This window comes from Delphinapterus leucas, unplaced genomic scaffold, assembly GCF_059928025.1.
Source record: "Delphinapterus leucas isolate spDelLeu-1000000601 "Yukka" unplaced genomic scaffold, BTC_Dleu_Yukka2 spDelLeu_asBTCV2_sq25, whole genome shotgun sequence".
Taxonomy (NCBI): domain Eukaryota; kingdom Metazoa; phylum Chordata; class Mammalia; order Artiodactyla; family Monodontidae; genus Delphinapterus; species Delphinapterus leucas.
The window spans coordinates 12,016,024-12,043,978 of NW_028322234.1; the positions used below are offsets into that span (position 1 = coordinate 12,016,024).

The 27,955-nt window shown below is 50.2% G+C and overlaps 1 protein-coding gene across 5 annotated transcripts; it reads right to left on the bottom strand.

The window, feature by feature from the left end:
* ILF3 (interleukin enhancer binding factor 3) lies at positions 1-27,955 on the bottom strand. Of its 5 annotated transcripts, none has more exons than XM_022557186.2 (20): positions 27,802-27,955; positions 15,909-16,006; positions 15,118-15,347; positions 14,746-14,923; positions 12,778-12,925; positions 11,267-11,358; positions 10,782-10,877; positions 10,065-10,176; positions 9,545-9,642; positions 8,883-8,994; positions 8,668-8,778; positions 8,104-8,303; positions 7,579-7,746; positions 7,025-7,150; positions 6,739-6,915; positions 6,488-6,641; positions 6,287-6,340; positions 2,495-2,863; positions 1,570-1,698; positions 1-682 (listed from the first exon to the last, which is right to left on the bottom strand). In XM_022557186.2, exons 2-20 carry the CDS (start codon positions 15,909-15,911, stop codon positions 546-548), a joined length of 2,694 nt encoding a protein of 897 aa, XP_022412894.1. In that variant the 5' UTR covers positions 15,912-16,006; positions 27,802-27,955; the 3' UTR covers positions 1-545. The 5 variants fall into 5 exon arrangements, with proteins under 5 accessions (XP_022412894.1, XP_022412892.1, XP_022412893.1 ...); XM_022557184.2 differs by having other exon boundaries at positions 7,025-7,162; XM_022557185.3 differs by lacking the exon at positions 27,802-27,955 and adding an exon at positions 23,480-23,595 and having other exon boundaries at positions 7,025-7,162.

The window sequence follows — 27,955 nt, forward strand, 5'->3', positions numbered from 1 at the left end:
CAGAGTTTTGTTTTTCTTTATTCGTCTACATTCAGCTCAATTCAGATGTACTGCCTGAATGAACCAGACATACAAAAAAAAACCCCACTCTTTCCCACTGGTTTTTAAAATAAAATCTTCACTTATAAAACTGAAACACTAAAGCATTAAAATACAGAAAGCTCGTTTAACTCACTTCACAAAAGCATTAACAGATGAAGTATCCCTTCCGTTACTATTTAAAGACAAACTGAGTTAACACTAACACCAATTGTAAATAGACAGAGGGATACTTAATTGCAAGAACTCAAAAAAACTCTACTCAGACAAAGTTGTAATGGCAACTAACAAACCACTGAAGACACGGAGTCCCAAACACAGCTAAATATGGGTCACAGGACGGGTCACAGGAGTGACCAGCTGCACCTCACAACACAGCAACGTGGACAGGGTAGGGCGGAAGGGGCCTGGAGAGGCCGGTTGACATGTTAACTGTGATGCATAAAACTGAATCTTACAACGGGGGAGTAAGTGCAGAAGGTACAAATCTTCACCCCTTGGGGGCTTTATCTGTACTGGTAGTTCATGCTGTGATCTGCGTTTCTGCCGTAGCCCCCCTGTGACGACTGGTAGGAGCTGGGAGGGCCGCTGTAATTCTGGCTGGACCCCGGGGAGTTGTAGTTCGACTGTGATGAGTAGCCTCCTAAGGGAGAGAGGGGGGAGGGTTAGAGGTGAGAGGCACAGGCCTGCCCCGCGGTCAGAGAGCAGGACGTCAGCCAACACCAGAACTGTGTCTGCCGGAGAGATCGCAGCAGGGCAGCCATGGAATCTCCACCTTGTTCTGCTAAGTGCCTTCCAGGGTCACTGGGCCTAGCTGTCCCAAAAACCCTGAGGTGGGACCATCAGCCCTGCGTTTATGAGGGGCGGGGAGCTGCCCAGCCACGACGCATGGGCAGTGGGAGCTGTAACCGGGGGCTGCCTGGGCACAGGCTGAGCTCACCACCCCAAACCAGAGCTCCACGTCAGGCTCTGTTTGGCCCTCACTGTCCTCCGTATTCTTTCCCGTTGGCGCCAACATTTAATGGTAGGGCAGGGCTTCCCTGGCGGCGCAGTGGTTGAGAGTCCGCCTGCCGATGCAGGGGACACGGGTCCGTGCCCCGGTCCGGGAGGATCCCACATGCCGCGGAGCGGCTAGGCCCCTGAGCCATGGCTGCTGGGCCTGCGCGTCCGGAGCCTGTTGCTCCGCAGCGGGAGAGGCCACAGCAGTGAGAGGCCTGCGTACCGCAAAAAGGAAAGGAAAAAAAAAAAAAAAAAAGAATAGGGCAATTTCTGAACGCCTGGCTCGGGAAGAACCCGACGCTGGAGGTGTGCCTAAGCCCGTGCTCTCACAGGGTCCTGGTGTGCCCGTGTCTCCCACTCCTCGTTCTTACCCCACATGGAAGCCAAGCTGCAGCTGCCACCGGGGCCCCCCTACCTGTGCTGCTATCTGCCCAGGCCAGGCCATGCCCCCTCCTCATGGAATCCGTGTGGTCCCCGCTGGCTCTGAGTTTAAGGGGCCCCAGGCTGTGCTGCCTGCTGCCCCAGGCCCACCTTGTTTGCCTTGGTATGAGGAGCCGCCCCCAGAACCTCCGCCGTAGCCCCCGTGTGACCCTGGATTGTAGGACGACCCGCCTGAGCCGTAGCTGTTCCCGCCGCTTCGGCCTCCACTACCACTGTAGTCTGGGGGAGAGAAGATAACACAGTTAAGGGGCTGTGGCCAAGACTGCGGCTGGGGTGATCTAGGTTCCTTGTGCGCGGCCTTGGCAGTGGCAGGAGCTCAGCTGACGCCTGGGCCTTGCCCGATCCCCATCTTGACTGATGAAATTTGGCACACTCGGTCCAACCACGAAGCGCCAGGGGCCACTGGAGCCCTGTAATGTCATCATGTTCTGAAGCCCAGGTCCATCCTGCCTTCCCGCCTGCTCCTCCAACCCAGGGTCCCCAGCGGCCTCCTCCCCTCTCCCACCCAGCCAGGTACCCGAGGCCCACCGCCAGGCCCACGCACAGGCAGCACAGCTTCTTTAAGGTCCCCGGCACGCAGCTGCCCGCTATCCTGCTGTGCACGAGTTCACACCCACGCTTGCCCAGGCCTGCTGGGTCTGTGCACGAGGTGGAAGGACCGGCAGACGGGGAAGTTAACTCAGGATGTGTTGGGGGCTGTCTCCAGAGCCCATCCCTGGAGATGACCTTGCAGCAGCTGGCCCAGACTCACAGGCTCTATCCACCCTTGGGCCCCAGCCTCAGCCCACAGCCTCCGGGACCTCGGAGAAGGCAACAGGGAGGGACCAGCAAAGACCTGGGCCAGGGGACCCTGCTTTCAGGATTTCCCTAACGCCCGCCCTGCAGCCAGCACCACCCGGCTTCCTTCCAGTCCCTCCACCAGAGGTCAGGTTGGGGCAGGGCAGGGCTGAGCTTCCACCACTCCTTGGGATGTGCTGCTGGCCTGGACCCCTGGCGGCTCTGGAAGCCAACTCACTGAATTTGCTCTCGTAGCTGTAGTCTGATCCGCCCCCGCCTCCGGGGGAGCTGTAGGAGTTTGAGTAGGAGGAGTAGTTGCCTTGTCCATGATTATAGCCTTTCTGCTTGCCCTGTGGGGGGCCGTAGTTGCTGTACTGGCTCTGGTTGTAGGACTGCTGCTGGCCTTGGTGGGACTGGTAGCCCGAGCCGTAGGAGGGCTTCTGCTGGCCCCCGTGCGGCTGCTTCTTCCCGGCGTGTTTCGGGGGCACTGGTGAGTTGTAGTTGTCACCTTGGTAGTAGGAACCGTAGCCAGAAGAGCCACCACCGCCCCCGCCGCCGCCACCACCACCGGCATTCCCAGAATGCCCTCCGTTGCTGTAGAACTGACCTAAACAGGAAGGCAGCGGGTCAGCTGGAGGATCGGGAGACGGGGGAGGGGAAGGAGAGGGAAGGTCACAGCTGTGGGCCCTGAAGGCTGACCCACAAGCCCACTGGCCAGGCCCGGGGAGACGGAAAGAGGCAGGAGAGCGAGGAGCAGCGGCTCCGGTCCTTGAAGCAGCCTGGTATGGGCTGGCCCAGCCTTCAGCCCCACTCACCCATCAGCTGACGACAACAATGGCTCTCTGCCCAAGCAGCGGCACGACAGCAGGCCAGCAGCAGCCTTCGCAGCGGATGTCAACATTACAATGAGATGGGCTCCAAGCGCGGGATGACATTCACGACTAGCTGACTGCTACCCAGATGTCCCCAACGGTGAGAGGAAAAGCAAAGCCCCAAAGAAGCAGCTGGCCACCGCCACCTCCCCCCTGCTGTGCTGGGAAGAGGCTCTGTAGTCCCAGGCCTGGGTGACCCCTGGAGCTGCTCTGTAACGATGCCCCTAAAAGCCAGAGTCGTTCCTGGAAGACCAGCTGGTCCAACCTGGGTCTGGGAGGACCGAATGGAGACTTAGCCCAATGACCTAGGGCATCTCCCTGGTGTGACTGCCACAGCCTCGTGGGCGGAATGAAACACTACGGCTGGGTTCAGAACACCCAGGTGGGGCCTCAAGCTACTGCCTTGGGTGGCCCCCCGCAGAGGGCCCCTCCTTACTCCCAGCACAGCTGCCGGGCGCAGGCAGGACCCAGGGGCAGGACTGACAAGCGTGCAGCCAGGCCGCCACATTCTCAGGCCCTGGAGCGGAGAATGTCACGGTGGGTCCCCCCTCTGGTAACTAGGTACAGACCCCGGAAGACAGGTTTGTTAACACAGCCCCACCACTCAGATGGACTGACGGGGCATGGGTCAGCTAAGGTGAGGCGACAGGAAGAGAACAGGTCACGTGGGTGGCTCTCCGACCCAGCCGGGCAATCCCTAGCATTCACACAAGGGCTGCAGAACTCTTGGGCTCCTGGAGCAGGCGGGCCTGGGCGCACCTGTGCTGGCTGGCCGCTGCCCCTGCCATAGACAGCCTGGGCTGGTGCCTGGTGTGGCCACTATGCCCAGGGTGGGAGGACGGGGAGAGGACGCTCCCCACACACCCTGCCCTTCCTTCCCGTATTTAGCACCAAGGATCTCCTGCCTTTTGAATGGGGTTAATTCCTTCCACCCGCTGCAGATGTACGCCCCACACCGCTGTGTCTTGGGTGGTTTGAACAATAATTTGGATAGAACTGATCTGCAACATCAGTTAATTTTCTCTAGACCCTTCCACCCACACCACCCAAAGCCAAAAACACCAAGAAGGACGTGTCCCACAATGCAAGAAAGTAAACGCGCGAAGGCTTCTCAAGGAGGCTGGAGGACAGGAGGTCCCCTGCAGACCCCCTCTCGGAAGCCCACCACCTCGGCTGCCCACGACCAGCACTGAGCGCCTCCTCGCCCCTCCGCCAGTGTGGGAATGAATGAAGACGCCAAGGACTGAGGGCTTGTTACTTTAACATGTATTGATTAAAAAAAAATAATAATAATAATAAAGGGGAGGGGAAATTTTCAACGTCATTTCAGGATAACTATTTCCTGGTATAAAAAGACATTATTCTCAAACAATAACTTTCTAGGAAAAAAAAATACATCATGCAATCAAAGTTTTAAAAAGTTTCACTGAATGTTTCAAACCCCTGGGAACAAATTATGTAATAACCGTTTTGACCAATTTTTTGCCTGACTGAATAAACGCAAAATTTTGCAAGTCAACGCAGAGGCAGGCCTTGCTGCAAAAAAACCTGCTGACCAGAGCCAAAACTACACTCATTCCCAAGAAGGACTCCCGCCAAGAGACGGGGGTCTCATTCAAGAGCCAAAACGCCTCTGTGTGCCTCTGCGCACAAGGGAGAAGCCACACAAGCTCATGCCTGCACCCTAAGGTGAGAGGGCAGAAGCTTTCCGGGCCTTCTGGAATCTGCCGTGGATGTGCGCCCAGCAGCACAGGCCCTGCTGAGGCTTGGCTCTTCACTGGAGAATTGTGCTATGTATTAAGCTCTTCCTGCTTATTTTTAAAGCCCCATTAAAAAAAAAAAAAAAAAAGAAAAGAAAAGAAAAGAAAAGAAAAATGGAAAAAAAACCTCTAGAATCCCATGCATTTGCAGGTGTGATTACGACTTGCAAAATTCCACGTTCTCTCTTCCTTAAAGCCTGTCTGTTTCTTGCACTAATAGTGGAAGCACAGTTTTGATACCTTTGAGAGTTCACCTCTAGCTAAAGCAGCCACAGAACATTGCATCCCGGAACAAGAACCCACCAGAGCATTTACAAAAGGTGGAAGAGGTTAACTTAGCACAATATACAATTCCCCAACGTTCCCAACGTTTCACATGCTTATGAAAAAAACAACAGAAAAAAGGCCAGTTGCTCTGGATTCAGATGTGGTGAAATCGTTACTGTCAAAGGCATCAACCAGATTTGGGAATTTGTTAAAAGGTTAAAAATTCATACAAAACCTGCTGTAAATTAAGACAAAGGTAGATTAAAATGCATTATTATCTGTCTCTTAAATAAAGTAATGCTTTCCATAAAAAGCAAAGGTGGGCTTTTGCCTTGATGCTGACCAACGCTGGCTCTAGAATTCTGTGCAATTCTGCACAAAAAACACATTCTCTGAAAATTGTTTTCCACTTATTGTGAACTTCAATATGACCAAGTTCAAAGGCAAATCACGATAAAAACTGCCATTGTCTTAAATTCTGCAGGCTAAGAGTTTCAGACAAGCTGCGGTGACAAGCCACGGTTGAGAAACCCAGTGAAGCACAGGGCACAGCACGGACACTTTGGGTTTTGGAGTTCGAGAAAATTGGAGTAAAAAGTTGATTTTGTGTGCAATACTTTTAGATGCTCTAGGAAGACCCAAAATCATGATAGCCGTAGCAGTCTGTGAAAAAGTCACCTACAAAAGGGGGAGACAGAGCAGAGAAAAAAAATTAGAATTCTTTTGAAAAATGGCACAGAGCGCCACATTTGAAATTCATGTTTTAGATTTCTCTGCTCCTGTAACCCCCCAATGAAGGCTCCTTCTCAAGACAAGAGCTGTGCACTGTCAGGAAAAGTATATTCACAGGATTGGTGCTTCGCATGGCTTAAAGCAGAGAAATTTAAAATTCTGACTTTTAATGAACTTTCAAGGCACACAAGTGTGTGCATTAACATTTAAAGAGTAAATTACACTTTTGCAGGATGGGGGGTGCTGGAGGACCGCCTGACCTAACCACCGAGAATGGGTGCCAGCCGCCCTTAAGCCTCAGGGAGGCTCCTGCTGCTGGGCCACCCTGCTCTAACTCAGGCCACGGGAGCTAAGCTGCAGCTTCTCCCCAAGCTCAGACAAAGAGAAACACACACTTACTGTAGCCAGCGGTCGCCGAGTTGCCTCCATACCCGTAGCTGCCATACCCGGCGCCTGAAAGGGAACAGACAGGGTCACCAGGGCAGGAGGTGGGTCTGCCGGCCCCCTGCCTCTTCCGGCATCTCAGTTGGCCCCAGGGGTCCCACCCACTCCAGGGAGCAGGCCGAGCCCACTGGCACAGCACAGGACAATGGTCCTCACCAGCATTCATGTAGCCTCCATGGTTGGCGCCACCAAAGCCTCTCCCTCTCCCTCGACCTCGGATGTTCCCTCCTCTTCCCCGTCCTCGGAGATTGGGGGGCGGGGGCACTTCGTTGTGCATGGGACCCCCCATGCCGAACCCAGGGTTATGTGGCTGGACGGGAAAGAAGACAGACGGGTTACATTCGCCTCCCACTCAAATCACCAGAGAATACACGCCAAGGTCAGAGAGTTCCGGGGTGACCGCTCACCTTAGCAGCAAATTTCGGTCCACCTCTCACAGGCACGGGGGCTCTCTTCTTCTTGTTGGCCTCAAGGGCTAGAGGGGCATCGGGGAACAGTTTTTCTAGCGCAGCAAGGGCGGCATATGCTTTGGCCACCTTTTTGTTTGAGCCAGCGCCTTGAAACTTCTGTCCATCCACCTCGACCTGGGAAGAACACATGCGTGTCTGGGGTGACCCAACACCCCCCTTGGGGCGGGGGGGAGTCTCCAAAGACTCCAGGCCCCCCACAGGATCCGCCCCCAGGACCACTCACCTCCATGACGAAGCGCTTGTCATGGCTGCCCCCTGTCTCTGAGATGAGCTCATACTTGAGGCCACGCCTCTTCTCATTAAGTTCCATAACAGGGTTCTTGCCATGCTTGGTCAGGATCGGCCCCTGCTGTTTTACGTTCTCAGGGAAAACAGAAAAGAAAACCAACAAACTCAGCTAAGGGCTTTCTAGCACGTGGAGGAGGGCAGCCGCCCCTATGTCATGGCTGAGGCCCTCCGCTCCATCCCCCTCGCCACTCCTGTCTCCAGAAATCATCTGTGGCCTTCCCAGCAATGGGACCACCTCCACCCACACCCCATCTCCTGGGGAAAGGGCACATCCTCGACTGCAGGCCACCCCAGATGCTGGGTCAACACCAGCAAGGGCCTCTTGGTCATGGATCAACAGCTCACACCCAACTCCCTCCACAGGCTCCTGGACTGGAAGGTACACTCTCTTGGGGTAAGAGAACAAGGACCAGTAGCTGTCCTGGTTCACGGGACCCAGGGCTGCCTGCTCCTTCCTGCCGGGCACCCCAGCACCCACCCCGTGCTCACCTCGGCAGTGGGATCTGAGGGAAAGGCAGCGCTGGGGGTCGAGACAGCTTCCACCACAGGTGGAGGGGCCACCACGGCTGGCTTCGCCTCTGTCTCCTCAGCTGAGTCTTCCCCCTTGCTGGAGTCTCTGCCTTCGGCACCCGTGGGCAAGCCCATGTCCTGTAACACCTGCAGGAGGGAGACCCAGGCCCCCAGTGAGGGAGGGCTCAACCACGCAGAACCCCTCCCACACCCGGGATCCTGAATCAGAAGTTCCTAGGGTGGCGTCCAGGCAACTGGAGGAGCTTTCCTATAGCTCCCAAGACCACCTCGATGCCCAGCCACACTTGGGGGCCCTCTGCCCATCAGCCACAGTGATGATGGCATTCTTGCCACGTGCGACTTGGCTACCGTTCAGGAATCTAACCCTTCCGGTATGCGCGTGCCCTCCTTTAGCCTCGTGCTTAAACAGGGGATGATGGCTCTCAAGGGGAGCAAGATGAGGGGAGGGTTTTGCTGTTGTGCGACGCTGCTGGCCGCGCTCACCTTAACGGCCACGTGCAACTTGGCAGTCTTTTTGGAGGGCCCAGAGGCCTCGAATGAGTTGCCGTCTACCTCCACAGACATGGTGAAGATGGGGGCGTGAACTGGACCGGTCTGGGAAACCAGTTTGTACTGCAGCCCCGGCTTGAGCTGGTTCAGTCTCATCAGGGCATTCATCGCTTGGGGAGGCTCTGCTTTCTCCTCTAGAGAGAACACACCAATGTTGCTCTGGAAAGTCAGTCAATTCTGAACCGGGCAGGGGGACCTGTCCTGACTGCGCCCTGATGCACGACGTGGAGGACTGGGCAGGGGGCTGGGCGGCCACACATGCCGAGGCCTTGCCTGCCCCACTCCCAGGCGCACACCACGCCTGCGGTCACCAGCTGAGGCACGTCCACCCCACTTGTGTTCCATACCCAGGCTGTATTTATTTAATCATTCTTCAAAGGACTTAAGTATCATGTCCGAGAAAGAGAAGGCAAAAGGAGGTATCCCACTCACTTTGGGGTGAACCTTAATTGAAGCCACGTGGAGGGTAAAACAAGGACTATGAATGAATGCTGGTACCTTTCTTCTGAATCTTCTTCTTCTTTTTGCTGGGAGACTTTTCCTCCCCATCTTCCTCCATTGGGCGTTTCATGGGCGTAATGGCGTAGGTGGTACTGGGGGGTATTTGAACTGAAACGAGACAAGGACAGAAGCAGCTGAGACTCCAGTCTGGGCTCTACTGGGAGCGTGCGATGATACCGCCTGCCTGGGCATGGGCACTGCACCATGCTTACCTGTGTAGTCCACTGGGTTTTCATTCTTTGGTTTCTTGGGCATCTTCGAAGGCAAGGGGTCCATACCCAGGACCTTATGGAGCTGGCCAAACGCAGCAAGTCGCAGAGCATGCTGGAGAAGGGGAAGAGGAACCTGACTCAGCCGCCCTGCGTTCCCAGCCAACGTGTGTGCTCTCACTAATGCCTTCTGGAAGGGGTGGGAGCTGACGGGTTGCTAACGGTCTCCCCTATAACAGCGAGGGGTCCCCAACAGCCAGGGCCCAGCCTTGCTGTGGGGGAAGGCCAGCCTGTGACCACCCCCCTCGAGAGGATTACAGGAGACCCCAACCTGGGGACTGGTTGCCACACGGAGCCACGTGGTGGGCCTGCGAGGGAAGGACTCCTGGAGCAGTCCGCACGCAAACACATCTCCCCGCTGAACTCGGTGTCTGAAAACAGCACTCGAGCAGGCTGAGGGGGCAGGCGACAACCACGCGTGGCGCCAGGGGAAAGAAGCAACCCAGATTGGGGCACCCTGTATCAGGCACGATCCCTTGACCTTCAGAATCCCCAGCCTGAGCCTATGAGTCCAGTGGCTACCCTGAGAATACCCAGTAATGGAACTGGAAGCCAGTGATTACAGACTGGGTAAGGGCTCACGTTGGCAATGGCGATGACTATACCTGCGCACTCTGTGTGATATCTTCCCGTTGCTGTCTGTCTAGATGCCCAATAGCATCAGTGGCTTCTTTTTCACAAGGGTCATAAATGCCAGAACCATCTGAAGGCAGGAAACAAGGAAGATATGCAGAGGATTATCTTTTAGCATCTCCGAAGAGTTGTGCTGGCTGAGGGAACCAAGTGCGTTACCCCCCACGCCCCATCCACACCCAGCTCTGGAAAACACACCGAGCTCGGTGACCCACTCGGCATCCAGCCTGTGAGAGAAATAATCCACATGTATCTCAGAGCGTGGAGCTCGCGTGGGAGTGGGTCACCACTGCCCCGGATCCGCCCCGAGTCACAGCTGCGGAGCCGGCACAGGGCTGGATATGATGGTGCAAGAGGGTAGTCACATGCTTCATCCCTAGGGGGACACGGGGCTGCTGCTGCCCTAACCCGGTCAGGGGACCCGCCAGGAAGTGGCCTCAGGGCCTCAATCCCTGTCCTTTCCCTGCAACTTGCAAAGCGCAAGGCCCCAACCTGGCATCACGATGCCTGAAGCCAGGCACTCCAGCACTCTCCGCAGGGCCTCGCCAGCACCCATTGGTCTGTTGGCTGTGCCGATGGACTTCTCACAGAGAAGCTCGAGGGGCTGAAAGGCAAGAGGGACAGTTAGCTACAGTGTCCAGGAGGGAGTTGGCTGATGCTGAGGAGCTGTGGCCGTGTGTGTGTGTGTGTGTGCGCGCGCGTCCAAGACAGGACACCTAGAGTGGGTCTTAACCAACTTCTCCTTCAAGGACCAGACGTTAAAGGGGCAGGCTGTGTGGGCCAAGAGGCAAATTGAAGCTGTTACATAGGTACTTATACTTAAAATGTAGCCATTTAAAAACATAAAAAGCATTCTTAACTATAGATAAACAGGCAACTAGCCAAAATTGGCCTGTGGGCCTCAGTTTGCTGACCCCTGTCCAAGAACAGCTACAAAACCTTCTTCACGGAGTGCAATCTGCCACAGTAAGTGTGCCACCTGGCCGGCCCCTGCCTAGTTGAGCTGTGCACCCTCCATGGGAGTCTGGTCTCGTTCTCATCCCCACCCAGGGTGTGGCACACAGTAGTTGCTCAATGAGCAGCTATGACTGGAGTATCGGCCACACCCTGAAGGGCCACTCCAGCCCATTTACCATTAACATATTCTTGGGATCTGGGAGGTCTCTGCACACATGACCCAGGGTGGCTATAGCTACAAAGGTGCCTTACCCATCCTCTGAGGGGACCCCAGGTGGGAACGCGGGTGCACAGGTCCCTCAGGACCCGGATGACAATGACACACGACTTCAGCCCATTGGCTCTGGCCTAGAGGAACAAAGCACAGGCTTTTCACACCAAGGCACCTCCCTGAACACAAGGCAAACATGAAAAACACAAGTCTCAGGGTGCTACTTTGTCAAGGGTAAACGGTGAACGTTCACAACCATCAAGCGTGTGGTCGGCAGCGATTTCACCGAGTGGACGAGAATGATGTTACTCTTGGCACAAAGCAGCAGCTACCCACCTACTCAGTCACAAGCCTCCTTTGGGGGTGTCAAATTTGTCTATGCGTGCTCCTTTAGCAACTGCACGCCTGCAGGTGCTAAGTCCAGCACGGTGCTCTTCAATGTTACCGAAACTTTATGGTGAAAATTAGCCAAGTTAAAACTTAGGAATTCTCTACCGAAAGACAAATAGAAGAACAAAATGCAAACCTGGAACCACTTGGCGTGTCGGAGGGACGCCAAGGCAGCAAGGCATTTCTGCCTGTCCAGAACGTCCGGGGGATCGTTGACTGATAGCGTTTCTATTCATGGATGGAATAAGAAGACAAGGTACAGTTTGACCAAGGGGTTTCTGTCAGGTGGAAAGGGGATGTGGCAGCTTCCTAAGGGGCAGCTGAGGCTCCCAGAATCTCAAGTCATCTCCACCCTTGACCAGGGAAGGAGACGCTCAAGTGCATTTAACTCTGCCCCAAGAGGAGATGGTAAAAATCAGAGGCCCCCTCCAAAAAAACAAAAAAACAAAAAACCAAAAAAACAACAATAAGAAAAACAAAAACAAAAGTGGGAAGTTACTCTAAAAGGAATAATCCCATGGGGGAGGGGGACAGATAGGTGGATCCTATCTTCTAGTAGAGACTATTACCTTGCTTCCTCCCCAGGATCTCCCAATAAATTAGCTATGCTAAAAAATTCATTAGCAAAAAACGAAAAACAAAACCAAAAACCAAAAACCAAAAAAAAAAAAAAAAAATAGGTGGGGGGGGGAGTAGAAATGCACTCCCTCTCTGCTTCCCACAGGCCTTCCCCTGAGGCGTCTACGGCAAAGGGGACCACCTCCGCCCACCAGGCGGGACTGCCCTAGCCCCAGCCCTTGACAGAGAGAGTCCTGTTGGTCAAAGGTCCAGCGTCCCTAAATTGATAAACTAGAAGGGCTCTGGTAGTAAATCAGGTATCGGAACCAAAGGTAATCAAAGAACAGCAACAAGGGCACGGCGTTAGCCTGTGCTGCAGCAAAACCGGAGCATTTGTCGTTTCTGCCATCTGTGCATCAGGGGTTTGGATAAGGCCTGTCACCTTTACTTTGAGGTGTGAGAGTTGTGACTGAAAAACGTCCACCCAGAGATGTATGAGGAGCCCTGGGTGGACTTTGAATCGTGAAAGCATTATCACTGTCTGAGGTTCAAAGACTTGATTTGAAAATCACTCAATTGTTTAAAACTTTATCCAAAACTCTGCATCAGCTCTTTGCGTTTCAATCACTGCAACTGATAAAAGCAGCCAATGGAAGAGGACAAACGAAGAAGACCTCGGTTCTGCTGCAACACAAGCTGTTTGCACAAGTCCAACGTGATGCTCATGCAGAAACCATCTGGTTGTCTTCCATAATTTAAAAAGCCTATAATCACCAGGGACACGCTTTTCCAAGGCCAGAGACTGGCTCAACAGAAAAAAATCACATTTAACACCGATGAGAACATCCAAGGATTAAGACAAACAAAAATGGTGCAATCCTCTAGGAAAAGTGCTACTCACTTTTAGTGCAACCGTTTTGTCAAACTCCCAGGACTGAAACCGAGTGGGAGATGTGATCTCAGAGTAAAAGGTGGTCAAAGCTACACCGCTATCCTTTTATCAAAGCAGTCTAAAACTGAATAGCACGTTTGAATCGTGAGGGAACACCAAGTTGCCAGTGTCCTGCTGGCCTTTCTCAGCCTCCCTACCTCCAGCTAATACTTTCTCCATTTCTTCTCTGACAACAGGGGATGTCAGGTGGATGGTCAGGGACAATGGAGGCTCTTTTGTGTTTTTTATCACAATCGCGGCATCGTCGACAGATTGGAGTATTTCGTACTTGTCATCTGTAACAGCCTACAAAAGAAAATGCAACTTTCAAACGCACTTTCCCCCCAAGGCTATCGACAGCTCTGTTTAGCTCCTGGTTACTACAGCAGACAGGCCAGTTTCTTGGACTGTGACTGACAGCAGTGCCTTCAGCTAGGGGTCAGAACCTCCCTCTTGCTGGACAGGTCTTTGGCCATCTTCCAGGTACTCCAAGGAGGAGGTGGCTACTTAGAGGAGTGATTTTCACGGGAAGCTTTATAATGTAACGGTAAGAGAGTTTAGGGTCTGGGAAGAGATGAGGGTGTGAATCCTCATTTTGTTGCTTGGTTGTTGTGTAACTGGACAGATCACTTCATCTCATCAAGACTGTGGTTTCTAATTTGTAAAATGGACTTAGTGACACGGCCGACAGCACAAGGCTGCAGAGGACTTGAACCGGACACTCCGTGGAAAGCACAGCACCCAGCACAGAGTCGGCATCCAGCCACCGCTATTTCCACACCAGGCTGAGCAGCTACCACAGAATGCGGGATGATGGAAACTGTGTGCAGTAAAATAGTCTCATCAAACGATGCCTATAAAAGCACATACTTGCTGCAAACGCACGTGTCTATAAGAGGACGTTCACAATTGTGACTTCTGCTTTCTTCTTTATACCAGTTTATATGCCTTGATCAAGAAAACTCCAGCGTTTTTGATTTTTGTCAAGAAAAACAAAGTAAATACATTATGGGGAGGACAAAGGCACTATGGAAAATCTAAGTTGACTTTTCTCCACCTCAGCACTACGGACGCTCTGGGCCACATCACTCTTGGTTGTAGGGCTGTCCTGTGCACTGGAGGACCTTGAGCAACATCTCCAGCCTCTATACCTAGGAGATGCCAGTAGCACCCAACTCCTCCTGCTGTGACAACTAAAACTACTCTAGACTCGCCACATGTCCCCTGGGGTGCAAAATCTGCCCCAGTCAAAAAACACCAAGCTAAATTGATAAAAATATACTTTCTTTGTATCTATCTTTAAAGACTCTTCAAAAACTGTCTTCACTTAATATACTTTTTATAGACAAAGATTAAAATTAACGGATCATTTCAATTCTGACCTCTGTCCTGAATCCCCAGTTGTCAGTCACACGTGACAGTACGTACCTTCTCACGTGACAGAACATACCTTCACACGTGAAAACAAACAGTGTGTCTAAGAGAGTCTTTACTTTCTTCTTTTGCTTATCCTGTCACTAAATCCAGGGTAAATGCGTCCCAAAGAGGCACTGAGTGGCAGTGACACTCAAGAGGTTCTGAAGCCCCAGACCTCACCAGCTGGGTATGTGGGGTCAGTTACTGAGCTCCCCACACCTCAGTCACATCTTCGAAAATACTTAGATGATAAAGCCCGATCTCAGTCATTACGATGAAATGATAAAGAGCTCTTCTGGCCTAGAGTCTGGTGTAGTCAATGCTCAAGAAATGCCAGAGGCTATTATTTATGTAATACTTTTGTAATGAGACAAATAAATCGGTTAAAAAAATTTTTTTATGTCCAGCTTTGCGTCAGGGAGGAAGAGTCAACAACTGTGCTACCTATTCATCCACTCACCCGCCCATCCATCACTGGAGTCTGGATGTGAAGGTCATGCCCAGTGCGGCCCAAAAACAGTGCAGCCTTGTGCATGGCAGGCACTGGGCCCTTCTTGGCTGCCAGAGCATCTGGGTGGCTCTGCAGCGTCCTGCCTGTCACCTACAGAAGGTGTGAGCGCAGCAGGTGCAAGGCTGGGCTTGGAGTGTGCCTCTTGGCGCACCTCTTCCCCTGGCCACCCTCCAACCCCAGTGGTGGTGGCCACACTCACAGCGAGCTGGATGGCCAGGTTGTCAGCCACCTTGTCCAGGAGGGCGGTCGTGGGCTTCTCCTTACACAGCAGCACCAGCTCCAGGTCCAGGTCACCCTTGAGCAGCAGGCCCTTTGCCACGAGGCCAACACGCATCACGCCCCTCAGGGTTCTAGTCACATGCTCTGCCTTCTGCTCCCTGAGGGACAGCCCAACACATGCTCAGTGAGAGATTCCGTCTGGCCAGAACCCAGGGATCCTGGAAAGGCTGGAGTTTCTTAGAAAAGGAGGTGCTCAACCCTAGCCTGGCCAGTCTCCCTAGAAAGGAGAAAGGAAAAAACAAAACAAACACACAGACAAACAAAAAACAACCACCCTACAAAACCAACTTACCCGGCCCCTTCTTTGGTCTCGTCCTCTGGGGGCACATCCACATTCTCAGACTCGGCGTGATCGCCGCTACCTTTCTCCTGCTCATCAATCCAGTCGGACACAGCCTTGAGAGCCCGCTCCGTGTGAGACACCATGTTCTGGACTGCCTCCAGCTCCTCTTGTGTCGGATAAACGGAAGAATGCTTTGCCATCACATGGCGATCATCATTCACAAAAATTCTCACTGGACGCTGGAAATGTGAAAAATTAGTCAAAAACAATGCAACTTGACACTTATCTTTTAAGCTGTACAACTGAGAATTATTCATATGAAAATAAAACTATATGAACATATCTGAAAGCCTGAGCAGGACAACCAAACATAACAGCTGTGCTTTCTCTAGGTGGTGGGAGGAAGGGGGCATTTACTTTACACGTTTCTATATTACTAGAATTGTTACACTATGTACTTGAAAAAAGTCCAGTGAAAAATGATTACAGAATCAAATGCTTTGGGGACGCAAGACAGTGAAGGGGATTAAGAGGAACAAACTATTAAGTATAAAATAAGCAAGTTACAAGGACACAATGAACAGGATTGGGGAGGTAGCCAATATTTTATAAAAACTTTATATGGAATATAATCTACAGTAAGTTCTCAAATTACTGTTGTACACCTGAAACTAATATGATATTGTAAGTCAACTACTTCAATTTAGAAAAAAGAATCAAATGCTTTGGGGCAACACTACAGACATTTTTGTACATGAATGAAGAAACCGTATCTATGATTAAGAAAAAAACTTTCTTACCATTTTTACTTCTTTTCCTGTAGTGTCTGGAAATCAAATTTTTCCTTATCTTTTCAAATTGTGACAGATTTCCTTGGTGTTATCAATACTTCAACTATCTATAAGATCAGAAAATCTTTTTAGTTTCACATATTTCATCAATGGATGAATCTTAGCAGTCAGATATTCAGCAGGATGCAAACGGCGCTGCCTCAGGAAGGAAGTCCGTCCACACAGCAGGACACATCTTTATTTCCAAGTAACCACTAAGCCACGGTACAAACAGCTAATTATAAAATTCCATAAAAATGAAAACAGCTGGTTTCTAGAAGGTGCGTCTCACTTCGGGCCCACACTCAGGTGATTTTTACTTTTTTAAAAATCCCTTTTCATTGTATCTTTATATAAGTATGCCAATTTTTACAAATAAAAAATAAACCTTTTAACAAGCCTCCAGAAAATGGTACAGGTGAAAATGTTCAGCAAAATCTTGGTATTTGGAGAAGAAAAAGAGAGGGAAAGAGCTCTGGTCCTTGAGGGTAATGAAGAGATGGAAGGAAAGCAGGAAACAGAGGGGCTCAAAAGGCTTCTGTAAACTGGAGAGGCAAGAACCTTCTGAAACGTCAGGTGGATGTGGCCACTGCAGCACATGGACACACACCTGTGGGTTCAATTCTGGAGTGGTTGAGACAACTGAAATACACAACAGAAGTCTTCAAGACAAACGTAGCTATAATTACAATTTTGGACTCTAAATAACATGCTGACTACAACCTACTCAATTCCCACTCTATGCAAACAGTCTGGTCCACACTGAAATCTTCCAAATGAGTAAACAACCAAAAAAACCCCATCAGCGTAATAGGTAACAGATGAATCCACCCATTCCCTCCAACCACATAACAGCTAGCCCCTTCCATCCACACCAGTTACCAGCCAGGGCAGCAGGTTCATCTCTGAAACGCACCCCCTTCAAGGATAAACTCCGACATGACTAGCCAGAACAAGAATTTCCCACAATGCTTCCGGACTACTTAGCAATCTCATCGAAAACTTGAAGGGTTCCAAAGTAGAACTTGAAAATCTAAGGGTGGAATGACAGGCGATGCCCCTGCAGAGCCAGGCAAAAGGACAGGTGGCGTCAAATGCTTCTTGACATGGGAGGGAGGGAAGGGAGGAGTGGAGGACCAGTCCCTGGGCTCAGCTCCTGGCTGAGCCTGGGCCCTTGGTACTCACCAAGTGGGAGCTTTTGCAAAGATGTGGGCCTGAAACTTTGCCAGCTGGGCTACTACATGTGTGGCCTTGAAGTTTCGTTGGAGTTTCCTTCTAACCTGCAACATGAATCTACTCCTCTACCTCTTCAAGGGGACTGTGAAAATTAAATGAATTGACCTATGGAAAGCATGGAGCATAAATCCCACAGACCCGCAAAAACAGCACCAACTTCTGCTACAGACAAGATGTACATCACTGGCTGTTGTAGGGGCGGAGCACATGCAAAAGCACATCCTGTATTAAGGGAATAATTGTTCATTCAGTTAGGAACGAATGATATTACAGCTGTGTTTGAAAAGAACGTCTTTGGGGCTTCCCTGGTGGCATAGTAGTTAAGAATCCATCTGCCATTGCAGGGGACACAGGTTCGATCCCTGGTCCGGGAAGATCCCACATGCCGCGGAGCATCTAAGCCCGTGTGCCACAACTACTGAAGCCTGCGCGCCTAGAGCCTGTGCTCTGCAACGAGAAGCCACCGCGATGAGAAGCCCGCGCATCGCAACGAAGAGTAGCCCCTGCTCACCGCAACTAAAGCTCGCGCGCAGCAACGAAGACTCAATGCAGCTAAAATAAATAATGGCTTAAACTACATGCCTGGTATTTGCTCTAAAATACTCCAGTGAGGTGGTGAGTGGAGAAGGGAAAAGGATAAATCAACACTGGAAAATGCTGATACCTGCTGAAGATGAGGATGGGTATACTGGGATCATTTGTGCATGTTTGAAAATTTCCAAAATAGTTTTTGGGTTTTTTTTAAAGTGAGTAGTAAACAAGAATTCTTACAAAAATGCAACCATGGCAGGTAATCTAAAATTTAAAGCAAAGCTCAGAAAACCAATTCTAAACTGACAAGAGGCAGGCCATCAGAAATCACAGCTGACTGGTGAGGAGCCCATGTTAAACAGCCCCCAGTCCTGGCCATATCTATACTGAAACTCCATCAATCTGATAATGAAGGATGATGTTTAAAACTGTATTTACTTATTCAAAAGTATTCAGCATGCACCTCCCCTGTGCCAGGCCTTGAGCTAGATGCTGGGACAGTGATGAACACAGCACGCGAGTCCCCCATTCCTGTGGACCTGGCCAGCGAGTGTACCCTAAAGGAGGAACTTCGCCTTCCCTCCAAATCCAACATGGTGCATCACTGTACACCTACCATCTCTTCATTTTACATTCTTCCTCCACCACAGATATCAGATATAGAGACTCCAAAACAACAGAGCTTAAACTGAGATCCCAGGTGACTAAGACCTTTTTATTCAGGGTTTTGTAGGACTGATATTGTCTAAAATCTTCTAAAAGGAGCTCCTGGAAGAAATGGTTGATTCGGCACCTGATGCACAACTATGGTGGGTGAGCCTGGGTCACGCTGCACTGTCAGAAAGCAAGGAAACATGCACAGATTACTGCAGGCTTGTCCAAAGGACAATTGAGCTGAACTGTGAAGACTTCCAGTGGCTACATTTGGGGCAACTATCAAAAAAGAAAACGGAAAAAAAAAGCTGCCACCCAGATGAAGTTCTCAAACACAGCAAAACAGCCAAAACTCATCAGCGGTTGCCTCTGGGGGATGGTGGCAGGAAACACCTGGGAAGGGGTCCCAGAAACCTTCTGGGGTGATGGTCATGGTCTACATCTTGGTAATACTGATGGGGACAGGCAGTGGTCAAAATCCATTGAACTGGATATTCAAGATCTGTACATTTACTTCAAAAGAAAAAAAATATAAATAAATACTGGACTCTAGTTAATATTTAGAGGAAAGACTACAACTTTCTGCTACTTTGAAAAGCATCATAAAAATAGATTATGTTAATTATATTTCAATAAAATGAAGTGGACCGAAAGACGAAAAGAATAGAGATGGAGAGATATGTGAAACACAACTAAAGTCAGATGTCAATGGCATACAGGACTTCCCTGGTGGCACAGTGGTTAAGAATCCGCCTGCCAATGCAGGGGACATGGGTTCAAGCCCTGGTCCAGGAAGATCCCACATGCCGCGGAGCAACTAAGCCCGTGCGCCACAGCTACTAAGCCTGCGCTCTAGAGCCCTTGAGCCACAACTACTGAGCCCGCATGCCACAACTACTGAAGCCCGTGCACCTAGAACCCATGCTCCGCACTGAGAAGCCACCACAATGAGAAGCCCGCGCACTGCAATGAAGAGTAGCTCCCGCTCGCCACAACTAGAGAAAGCCCACGCACAGCCACGAAGACCCAACGCAGCCAAAAATAAATAAATAAAATAAAATGAAACGTTAAAAAAAAAGATATTCACTGTGTAAAACATCAGCCCATCACAGCCCTCAAGGACATCTGTGCGCCCCCAAATGCTCCTGCCTTCAGCAAACGTCCCACAGAGAGGTCTCCATCTGCTGTCTTCACTGCTAAAACTCAAGAGCATGGCTGTGGCCTGTGCTCCAGCAGGCTGCCTCACTTGAGAGGCAGGCCCAAGAAGGGACCCGTAAAGGGGCTCACTGGGCTGCGGCTAACTCTGACCACCACCCTTGGCCTATCTGCGATCCTTTCATCCCCTGGCCCTCCTCCCTCAGGCCAGGCCTTAGCGGCGATGGCTTCTGATTCAGGGGGACAAAGCGAGTAAGAGTACTTGTTCAGTGAACTAAAACAAACACGTAAAAACTGAAGTCAGGAATTCCCGGGCAGTCCAGTGGTTAGGCTTCTGTACTCTCAGTGCCGAGGGTATGAGTTCAGTCCCTGGTTGGGGAACTGAGATCCCACAATCCGCGAGGCAAAGCCAAAAATAAATAAATAAATAAAAACTGGAGTCAAGATTTCCCTGGTGGCACAGTGGTTGAGAGTCCGCCTGCCAATGCAGGGGACACGGGTTCCAGACCCGGTCCGGGAAGATCCCACATGCCGTGGAGCGGCTGGGCCCGTGAGCCATGGCCGCTGAGCCTGCGCGTCCGGAGCCTGCGCTCCGCAACGGATGAGGCCACAACAGTGAGAGGCCCGCGTACCGCAAAACAAACAAACAAACAAATAAAAAACTGGAGTCAATACTTCTTTGCAGGGCAACAAAACCGGCTTCACTTGCCTCTGTGTAAGCCTTGATCTGTCATCCAAATCAGCCTCCTGGAAGCCAGTTGCTCCAGTCCTGAATACCAGAGAATCCACCTCATTTAACCTCCTTTTCAAGATTTTGAGGAACACCGCTGGCAAGAAACCCACAATACCCACCTATATATGCAACACTCCACTGCCCCCTGCCTATCTAACTTTAAACCCAAGCCTTGAAAGGCTCACAGAGCTGCTCCTGCAACCTCATTCAGGATTCAAACCAGGCCCAACTGAAGCCTGATATTTACCAGCCCAGCCTCTCTGAAAAGAAGTCCAAAAAAAGAACGAGTGAAGAGCGAAGAATCAGGATCTTAAACAACCTCTGTGTGGTCTTGGGATGTTCTAACATGCAGGCATCAGGTTTCTTTCTTTTGTTCTCAAAACCAGCCCACCCAGAGCACGCACAGATACAGAAGTTTAAACGACAGCATGCAGTGAGATGACCACCTCTCTGACCTCTCACTAACTGGAATATGCCGTTCATGACCACTTGCTGTTGGGAAAGAAACGTGCCCAAGTCAGCATGTGTGGATCAACACATGTCTGTAGAGTGAATGAAGAGGTGTAGTGACAACACCCCAACAGGTATGGCCCCACCTATCTTGAAGAGTAAATTCCCCCATCCAGGGTACTTCACAAAACCTTAGAGTCCCAGTCACTCCTGGGAATGATCCCAAACTGGATGCTCCTCTTAAAAAGACCTAATTTGGCTTTAAAAGGTACAGGATCCAATCCTGGTTCCCTGACCTCTGGAGATATAATCCTATCCTGGAATGAGAAATGGAATAATACACACATACAACTTGTGACTCCTTAAACTTTTACACATTCACATCATCGAGGATACATGGAAAATAATTTTAACAAAGCAACCCAGCCAGAAGAGGCCAATCTAAAATCTGATTATGGATGCCACTGTGAGAAAATTTTCAATTCAAGACATATCTTAAGTCTAGTGCAGTGGTTCCCAGTTCTGTCCCCCACAGTGTTTTTACTGGTCCATAGGGAGGTATAAAGTTAGGAATAAAGATGTTCACAAACATTTTCAATTTAAAGGACTGTCCTTGGGACTTCCCTGGTGGCGCAGTGGTTAAGAATCCGCCTGCCAGCGCAGGGGACACAGGTTCTAGCCCTGGTCCAGAAAGATCCCACATGCCGTGGAGCACCTTAGCCCGTGCGCCACAACTACTGAGTCCACGTGCCACAACTACTGAAGCCCACGCCTAGAGCCTATGCTCCACAACAAGAGAAGCCACTGCAATGAGAAGCCCGCGCACCGCAATGAAGAACAGCCCCCGCTCGCCACAACTAGAGAAAGCCCACGTGCAGCCAACAAGACCCAACAAAGCCAAAAATAAAGAAGGACCGTCCTTTACTCTAAACTTATTTTCTTCCTATATGTTCAGTATTAAAACATCCTTTTTTCTTATGAAAAGGTGGAGATGGAGTATGTTAATTAATTAAAAAGATATTTTAACTGGCAAATGCAGGTTGTTTCCTAAATTGCTTCTGGAACTATAACTGGTCTGTAAGACCCAGGCCTCCAGGCCCAATGACACTGTGGAACAGCCACAGGTCTCAGAAACAGAAGCCCCAGGTTTGCGCCCACCTGGGCTTTCCAACCTGGCCACTGTGGAAGCTCCAACAAATCACTTTATCTTTTCAGAGCTGGGTCAAAAATGAGATTAAAACACTACCTACACCTCAGAGCCGCAAACAGTAAGGATTAAAGGTGACAAGGTGGAAAAATGCTCTATCAGCTGTAAAACTACAAATGCAACGTATTGAAGGAGTAATTTCAGCTACTCTTGGATGAACCAACAGAAATATTTTAACATCTGCCTGTGAAAAAACAATATTACAGCAAAAAGGTTTAATGTGACTCCAAGTGGGAATTATTAAACTCTTTTAGCAACATGCCCTTCAGGCAGCAAGGGGGGAAGGGAAGCCAGCTTAGAAATCCTTGAGAGGGAGGGGCAGGCAGAGGCAACCTTCCCCTGTGTTCCCATGGGAAAGCCTCAGATTTTTTTTTTTAATTTATTTTATTTTATTTATTTTTGGCTGTGCTGGGTCTTCGTTGCTGCACGTGGGCTTTCTCTAGCTGCAGAGAGCAGGGGTTCTTCGTATCGGTGCACGGGCTTCTCAGTGCGGTGGATTCTCTTTGTTGTGGAGCACAGGCTCTAGGCCCATGGGCTTCACTAGCTTGTGGCCCGTGGGGTCAGTAACTGTGGTGCACGAGCTTAATTGCTCCACAGCATGTGGATCTTCCCGGGCCTGGGATTGAACCAGAGTCCCCTGCATTGACAGGCAGATTCTTAACCACTGAGCCACCAGGGAAATACCCAGTTTTTAAAAAAACTAGTTTCTAGTTAAGAAACAAAACAAAAAAATGACTGTCTCTCAAAGGATGTTAAATATTAACAACATGCAAACTGTGAATTATTTTAGTGGGTAAGTTTCTTTTTCAAATGAAACTTTTTAATTTTGAGATATTGTAGCTTCTCATGCAGCTGTAAGAAATAACAGCGAGATCCCCCATGTACTCTACCCAGTTTCCCCCAATGGCAACATCTTGCAAACTCTAGAACAATATCACAACCGCAATCAGATACAGACTGCTGCTGTCACAAGGATCCCTCCTGTTGCCCTTTATAGTCACATTCACCTTCCAACTGTCCCCCCTCCCCAATGCCTAACCCCTAGCAACCACTAATCCTTTTAAGGTTTCTGTAATTTTAGCATTCCAAGAATGTTATATTAATGGAATTGTAAAGCATACAACTTTTCAGGATTGGCTTGTCTGTTGCAGCGTAACTGCCTCAAGATTCATCCAAGTTGTGTGTGTATTGACAGTTTGTTCTTTATGATTGCTAACTAGTATTCCATGATAAAGATGTACCATAGTTTAACCATTCACCCATTAAAGGACATCTGGGTGGGTTCTAGTTCTTGGCTGTTATAAATAAATATTAAGAGACACTATGAGCCATGGGGCCAGGCTGGTCATTTCCATATTAGGGAAATTTAGACTGGTTTTTTTTGAATTATGAATAAACAGTAAGAATTATTAACCTGCAAAAGCTCTAAATGTACCACTGAAAAGCAAGCCTAACTTACCACATTCATCCTTTACACACACACACACCACACACTCAGATAAAAGAAAGAAATCAGTTCAAAGGCAAGCAGCACAAAAGCAAGTGGCCTAGAAGATTATCCCAGTAAGACCTTACCCTTGAGCTTGAACCACAATCCTAATGGAAATCATATAAATGGCTGTTTCCAGGAAAATCACCATGAACCTCAAATTGCCAATAGCACCTCTTCTCACTAATCACCTAAGATTAAAAAAATAATCTGGAATAAATTTACAGACTAATAAAAGGACACACATTCAACTTTGTAAATGATCCTTTGTGATCTTATATGGACAAGACATCCAATGAGAAGAGAAAAAAATTAAATTTCAACTGGACATCATTTCACAAAACATCTGAAAACAGCTGATGTTAAAAGTCTGAATGAAGGACTTCCCTGGTGGCCCAGTGGCTAAGACTTGGCACTCCCAATGCAGGGGGCCTGGGTTTGATCCCTGGTCGGGGAACTAGATCCCAAATGCTGCAACTAAGAACCAATATAACCAAATAAATAAATATTAATAAAAAAAAGTCTGACTGAATTTCCAATTGCTATTTATAACAGTATCACCTAAAAAGTGATGTCTAGGAAAAATCCCAGAGATTTAATAGAACATAACAATGGCAAGAAACAATTTCTTTTAGCAAGTCAGCACACTGACAAGCCTCCCCAACAAACATATGCCTACCCTGCTTTCAGTATTATTTCTGTAACACTGTTAGCACCACAGAGGCAGCACCGACTTACCCTAAATAACAAAGTAGGAGGGAAACTAGTGGCTTCAGACAAAATTGTCAAATGCTGCAGCAGAAGACTAAAGTCCACCTCATCTCTTCAGGGCCGCAACCCCATTTCACTAACCAACAGTGTGTAGGCTCCCATCAAACCACTATTTGCCTCTAATTCCGAACCCTGCCACTGGAAAAAGAAATCAAATCTTTCCTGCCCAGGACTTGGCTAAAATAAAATATAATATATAATAATATACAGAGGGACTTCCCTGGTGGTGCAGTGGTTAAGAATCCGCCTGCCAATGCAGGGGACACAGGTTCAAACCCTGGTCCGGGAAGATCCCACATGCTGCAGAGCAACTAAGCCTGTGCGCCACAACTACTGAGCCTGCGCTCTAGATCCCACGAGCCACAACTACTGAAGCCCACGCGCCTAGAGCCCATGCTCCGCCAACAAGCCACTGAAATGAGAAGCCCGTGCACTGCAAGAAGAGTAGCCCCCGCCTGCTGCAACTAGAGAAAGCCCGCACGCAGCAACGAAGACCCAACACAGCCATAAATTAATTAATAATAATAATAATAATACACAGAGCCTAAAAATCCTAACTCCTAAGAATATTCGATCAAAGCAACGTGCAAATCAAATATCACCATTTTGTGGGCCATACCTGCTAATACTAGATGGTGACACTTTACACATCTTTCAAGACTGCACAAAGTTAAGCAACTTAATGACAAAACACAGCAGGAGGGCAAGTTTCCAGGGGGAAGGAATCATTCCTCTGAGATGTAAAAGGTGAAATCAGGAGGAACTGGAGAGAAAGAGGAGAAAGGTAAGTAAGAGGGAGCTGCCTCAGCCCAAAGAAAACTTCTAAAGCCTTTTTCAAAACTGAGCACACAGGGCTTCCCTCGTGGTGCGGTGGTTAAGAATCTGCCTGCCCATGCAGGGGACACCGTTTCGAGCCCTGGTCGGGGAAGATCCCACATGCCGCGGAGCAACTAAGCCTGTGCGCCACAACTACTGAGCCTGTGCTCTAGAGCCCATGCACCACAACTATTGAGCCCATGCGCCACAAATACTGGAACTCGCACGCCTAGAGCCCATGCTCCGCAACAAGAGAAGCCACCGCAATGAGAAGCCCGCACACCACAACTAAGACTAGTCCCTGCTCGCCGCAAATAAAAGAAAGCCCACATGCAGCAACGAGGACCCAATGCTGCCAAAAATAAATAAATAATTTTTAAAATGTGAGCACACTTCCAACTCCCACATGCTGCTGAAGCCTACAAGTGCTGCCTATGTTTAACCAAAGAGAAGAGATTTATAGACTTGTAGAAGGCTCTTTCCTCATCAGCGACTCCACCTGTCCCTATGTGGCAAACTTAACCAGGGGAGCATGAGCACCATATTTGTGACATCAAAATATTAACAGCCAGTGGACTTCCCTGATGGTGCAGTAGTTAAGAATCCGCCTGCCAATGCAGGGGACATGGTTCGAGCCCTGGTCCGGGAAGATCCCACATGCCACGGAGCAACTATGCCCGTGTGCCACAACTACTGAGCCTGCGCTCTAGAGCCTGTGAGCCACAATTACTGAGCCCGCATGCCACAACTACTGAAGCCCATGCGCCTAGAGCGTGTGCTCCACAAGAAAAGCCACCGCAATGAGAAGCCCGCGCACAATGAAGAGTAGCCCCCGATCACCACAACTAGAAAAAGCCCGCGCACTGCAATGAAGACCCAACGCAGACAAAAAGTAAAATTAAAAATACATAATATATGTGTATATTAGCAGCCGCTCCTGCCAATATTTTTTTGTTTGTTTTGACAAGAAAATAATTTAAGAAAAATAAGAGACAGCCTCAGATTCCTCACTCCCAGGAATGTGGGCATCTCCTCGAGTACAGTGGAAGTAGTTATAGGAATTTTTACCTACAGGCGCTGGACAAGTTCAATCAGGAAAAAACAAAGAAAAACTGCAAATGATTAGGCACCACTCCACTCCACAAACAGGGAGATTCCCAGGCTGGCCCAAGCTTCAGCAGGGTAGGGAGACCCTGACAAATTAGTGCCCAGTGCTAGCAAGGCCAAGCCTGGCAGTAACTGCCTGCCTCCAATCAATTCAGACAACGCTAGAGTCTGCACAGATTCTATTCACAAATCCCAGGGACCAGGAGCTGTCCACAAGGCCAAGAGACAGCTCAGGGGTAAAGACCCAGGACTAGTGACAGGGATAGTAGCACCTACCAGTGCCCTGGGGCCTTCCCCCCCCCCATTCCAGCTGTGAATGAGCCTCTGGTTCCCACATTTAATTCACAGTCGGAGCAGCTGCTGTAGCTACATCCCACGAGACCACACACAAAATATAGTGGCAGCACTGTGAGCAATCCGTGGAGATTCCAGACCACAAATACCTGAGGAAAAGAGCCTCAAGTCGCAAATTTCAGTCATAACTTCGGGTGACACCTTGTGTTTTCCCGTGGACTCCAAATATGCCAACCAGACCACTCATTTTAAAGACATCACAGTCCTAAGCAATCATAAAAAGATTCAGAATCACTGAAGTACCTGGGTCTGGAAAAGGTTAGCCAATGCTTCCCTGCTGATGGATCAGGTCCCCAAGGCATAATCCCAAGCAACTTTCAAACAGTTTTGGAAATAGAGAAGAGATGGCTTACTCTCCCTAGGTTTAGACAGTGAACTGGGGAAGAACATGCTGATCACTGTACACCCCAAATAATTCCCCCAGGTGGAGTATTACCCTGGACAGAACCTCAAGAGCAACCCCAAGAATCTGTCACTCAACTACTTGAGAAAATAAAGTAGAAAAGGGAAAGGGTTTCAAGCTCTCATGCTTGGGTCCCAATCTTGCAGATCACAGGACACTCAAATATCGCACTAGATCACAGTTTTGGGGGAGAATGAATGCCAAGTCCAAAGCAATCTGGAGAAAATTCAACATCAATGAAACACCTGAATTAAAAAGAAGAAAAGCTTAAACCCTCCGCCAAATCTGGCTCCTGATCTGGGGGAGGCCTAGGTAGCCAGAGATTTGGGAACCCCATGAAGCCTCCTTTGCAATCCAAATAATGACGGGGTTCCAGGGAGGGGGTCTGCCTCTCTGCCCCACGTAAGGACAAAGGAGGCGACGTTTCCCGCCTTGGGAACCTGGGACCCTCCAGGAACTCGGGGCGGGACTGGGACAAAGAGGAGGACAGATGGGAAGGGGGGTCGCCCCCGCAGCGCGGGTCAGGATGCTCCTGGCCGGAGGGGGGTGTGTGCCGCCGGCACGTGCGCGCGTGCGCGCGTAGCGCCACAACAGACAAAGCCCGGCCCGGGGGAGGCGGCGGCCGGGGGCCCGGTGCGCGCGCACCCCCCGCGAGAGGCGCCGCCGCCGGCCGAGGGGCCGCGAGGGGGGGCGGATGCGCGCGCACCGGGCCCTCGCCGCCGCCATTTTGTTTCCTCGGCACAATGGGGGAGAGTAACGGCCGAGCGCGGGAGCAAGGCTGGCAAGGAAGGAATGAGCCAGGCGCCAGAGCGAGAGGACTGGGCGGAAGCGGGGAGCGCGGGGCGCCTCAGGCCTTGTCACCGCGACTCTTCAGCCGATCCCGCGCTGAGTGGGAGGAGGGGCGGGGGGAGGGGGAGAGGCGGGAGCGGGCCCGGCCGCCGCCACATTGACTCTTACCTTGTCCGCGTCCCCTTCTCCGACCGCAGCCGCCGCCCTCCTGCCAGATCCCGCCGGGGTCTCGCCCCAAAAGCCACGCGGTGCGCACCGGGCTGCTGAGTCCAACTGCAATGGCGAGAAGAGGAGGAGGAGGAGCCGGAGCCGGGGCCGGGGG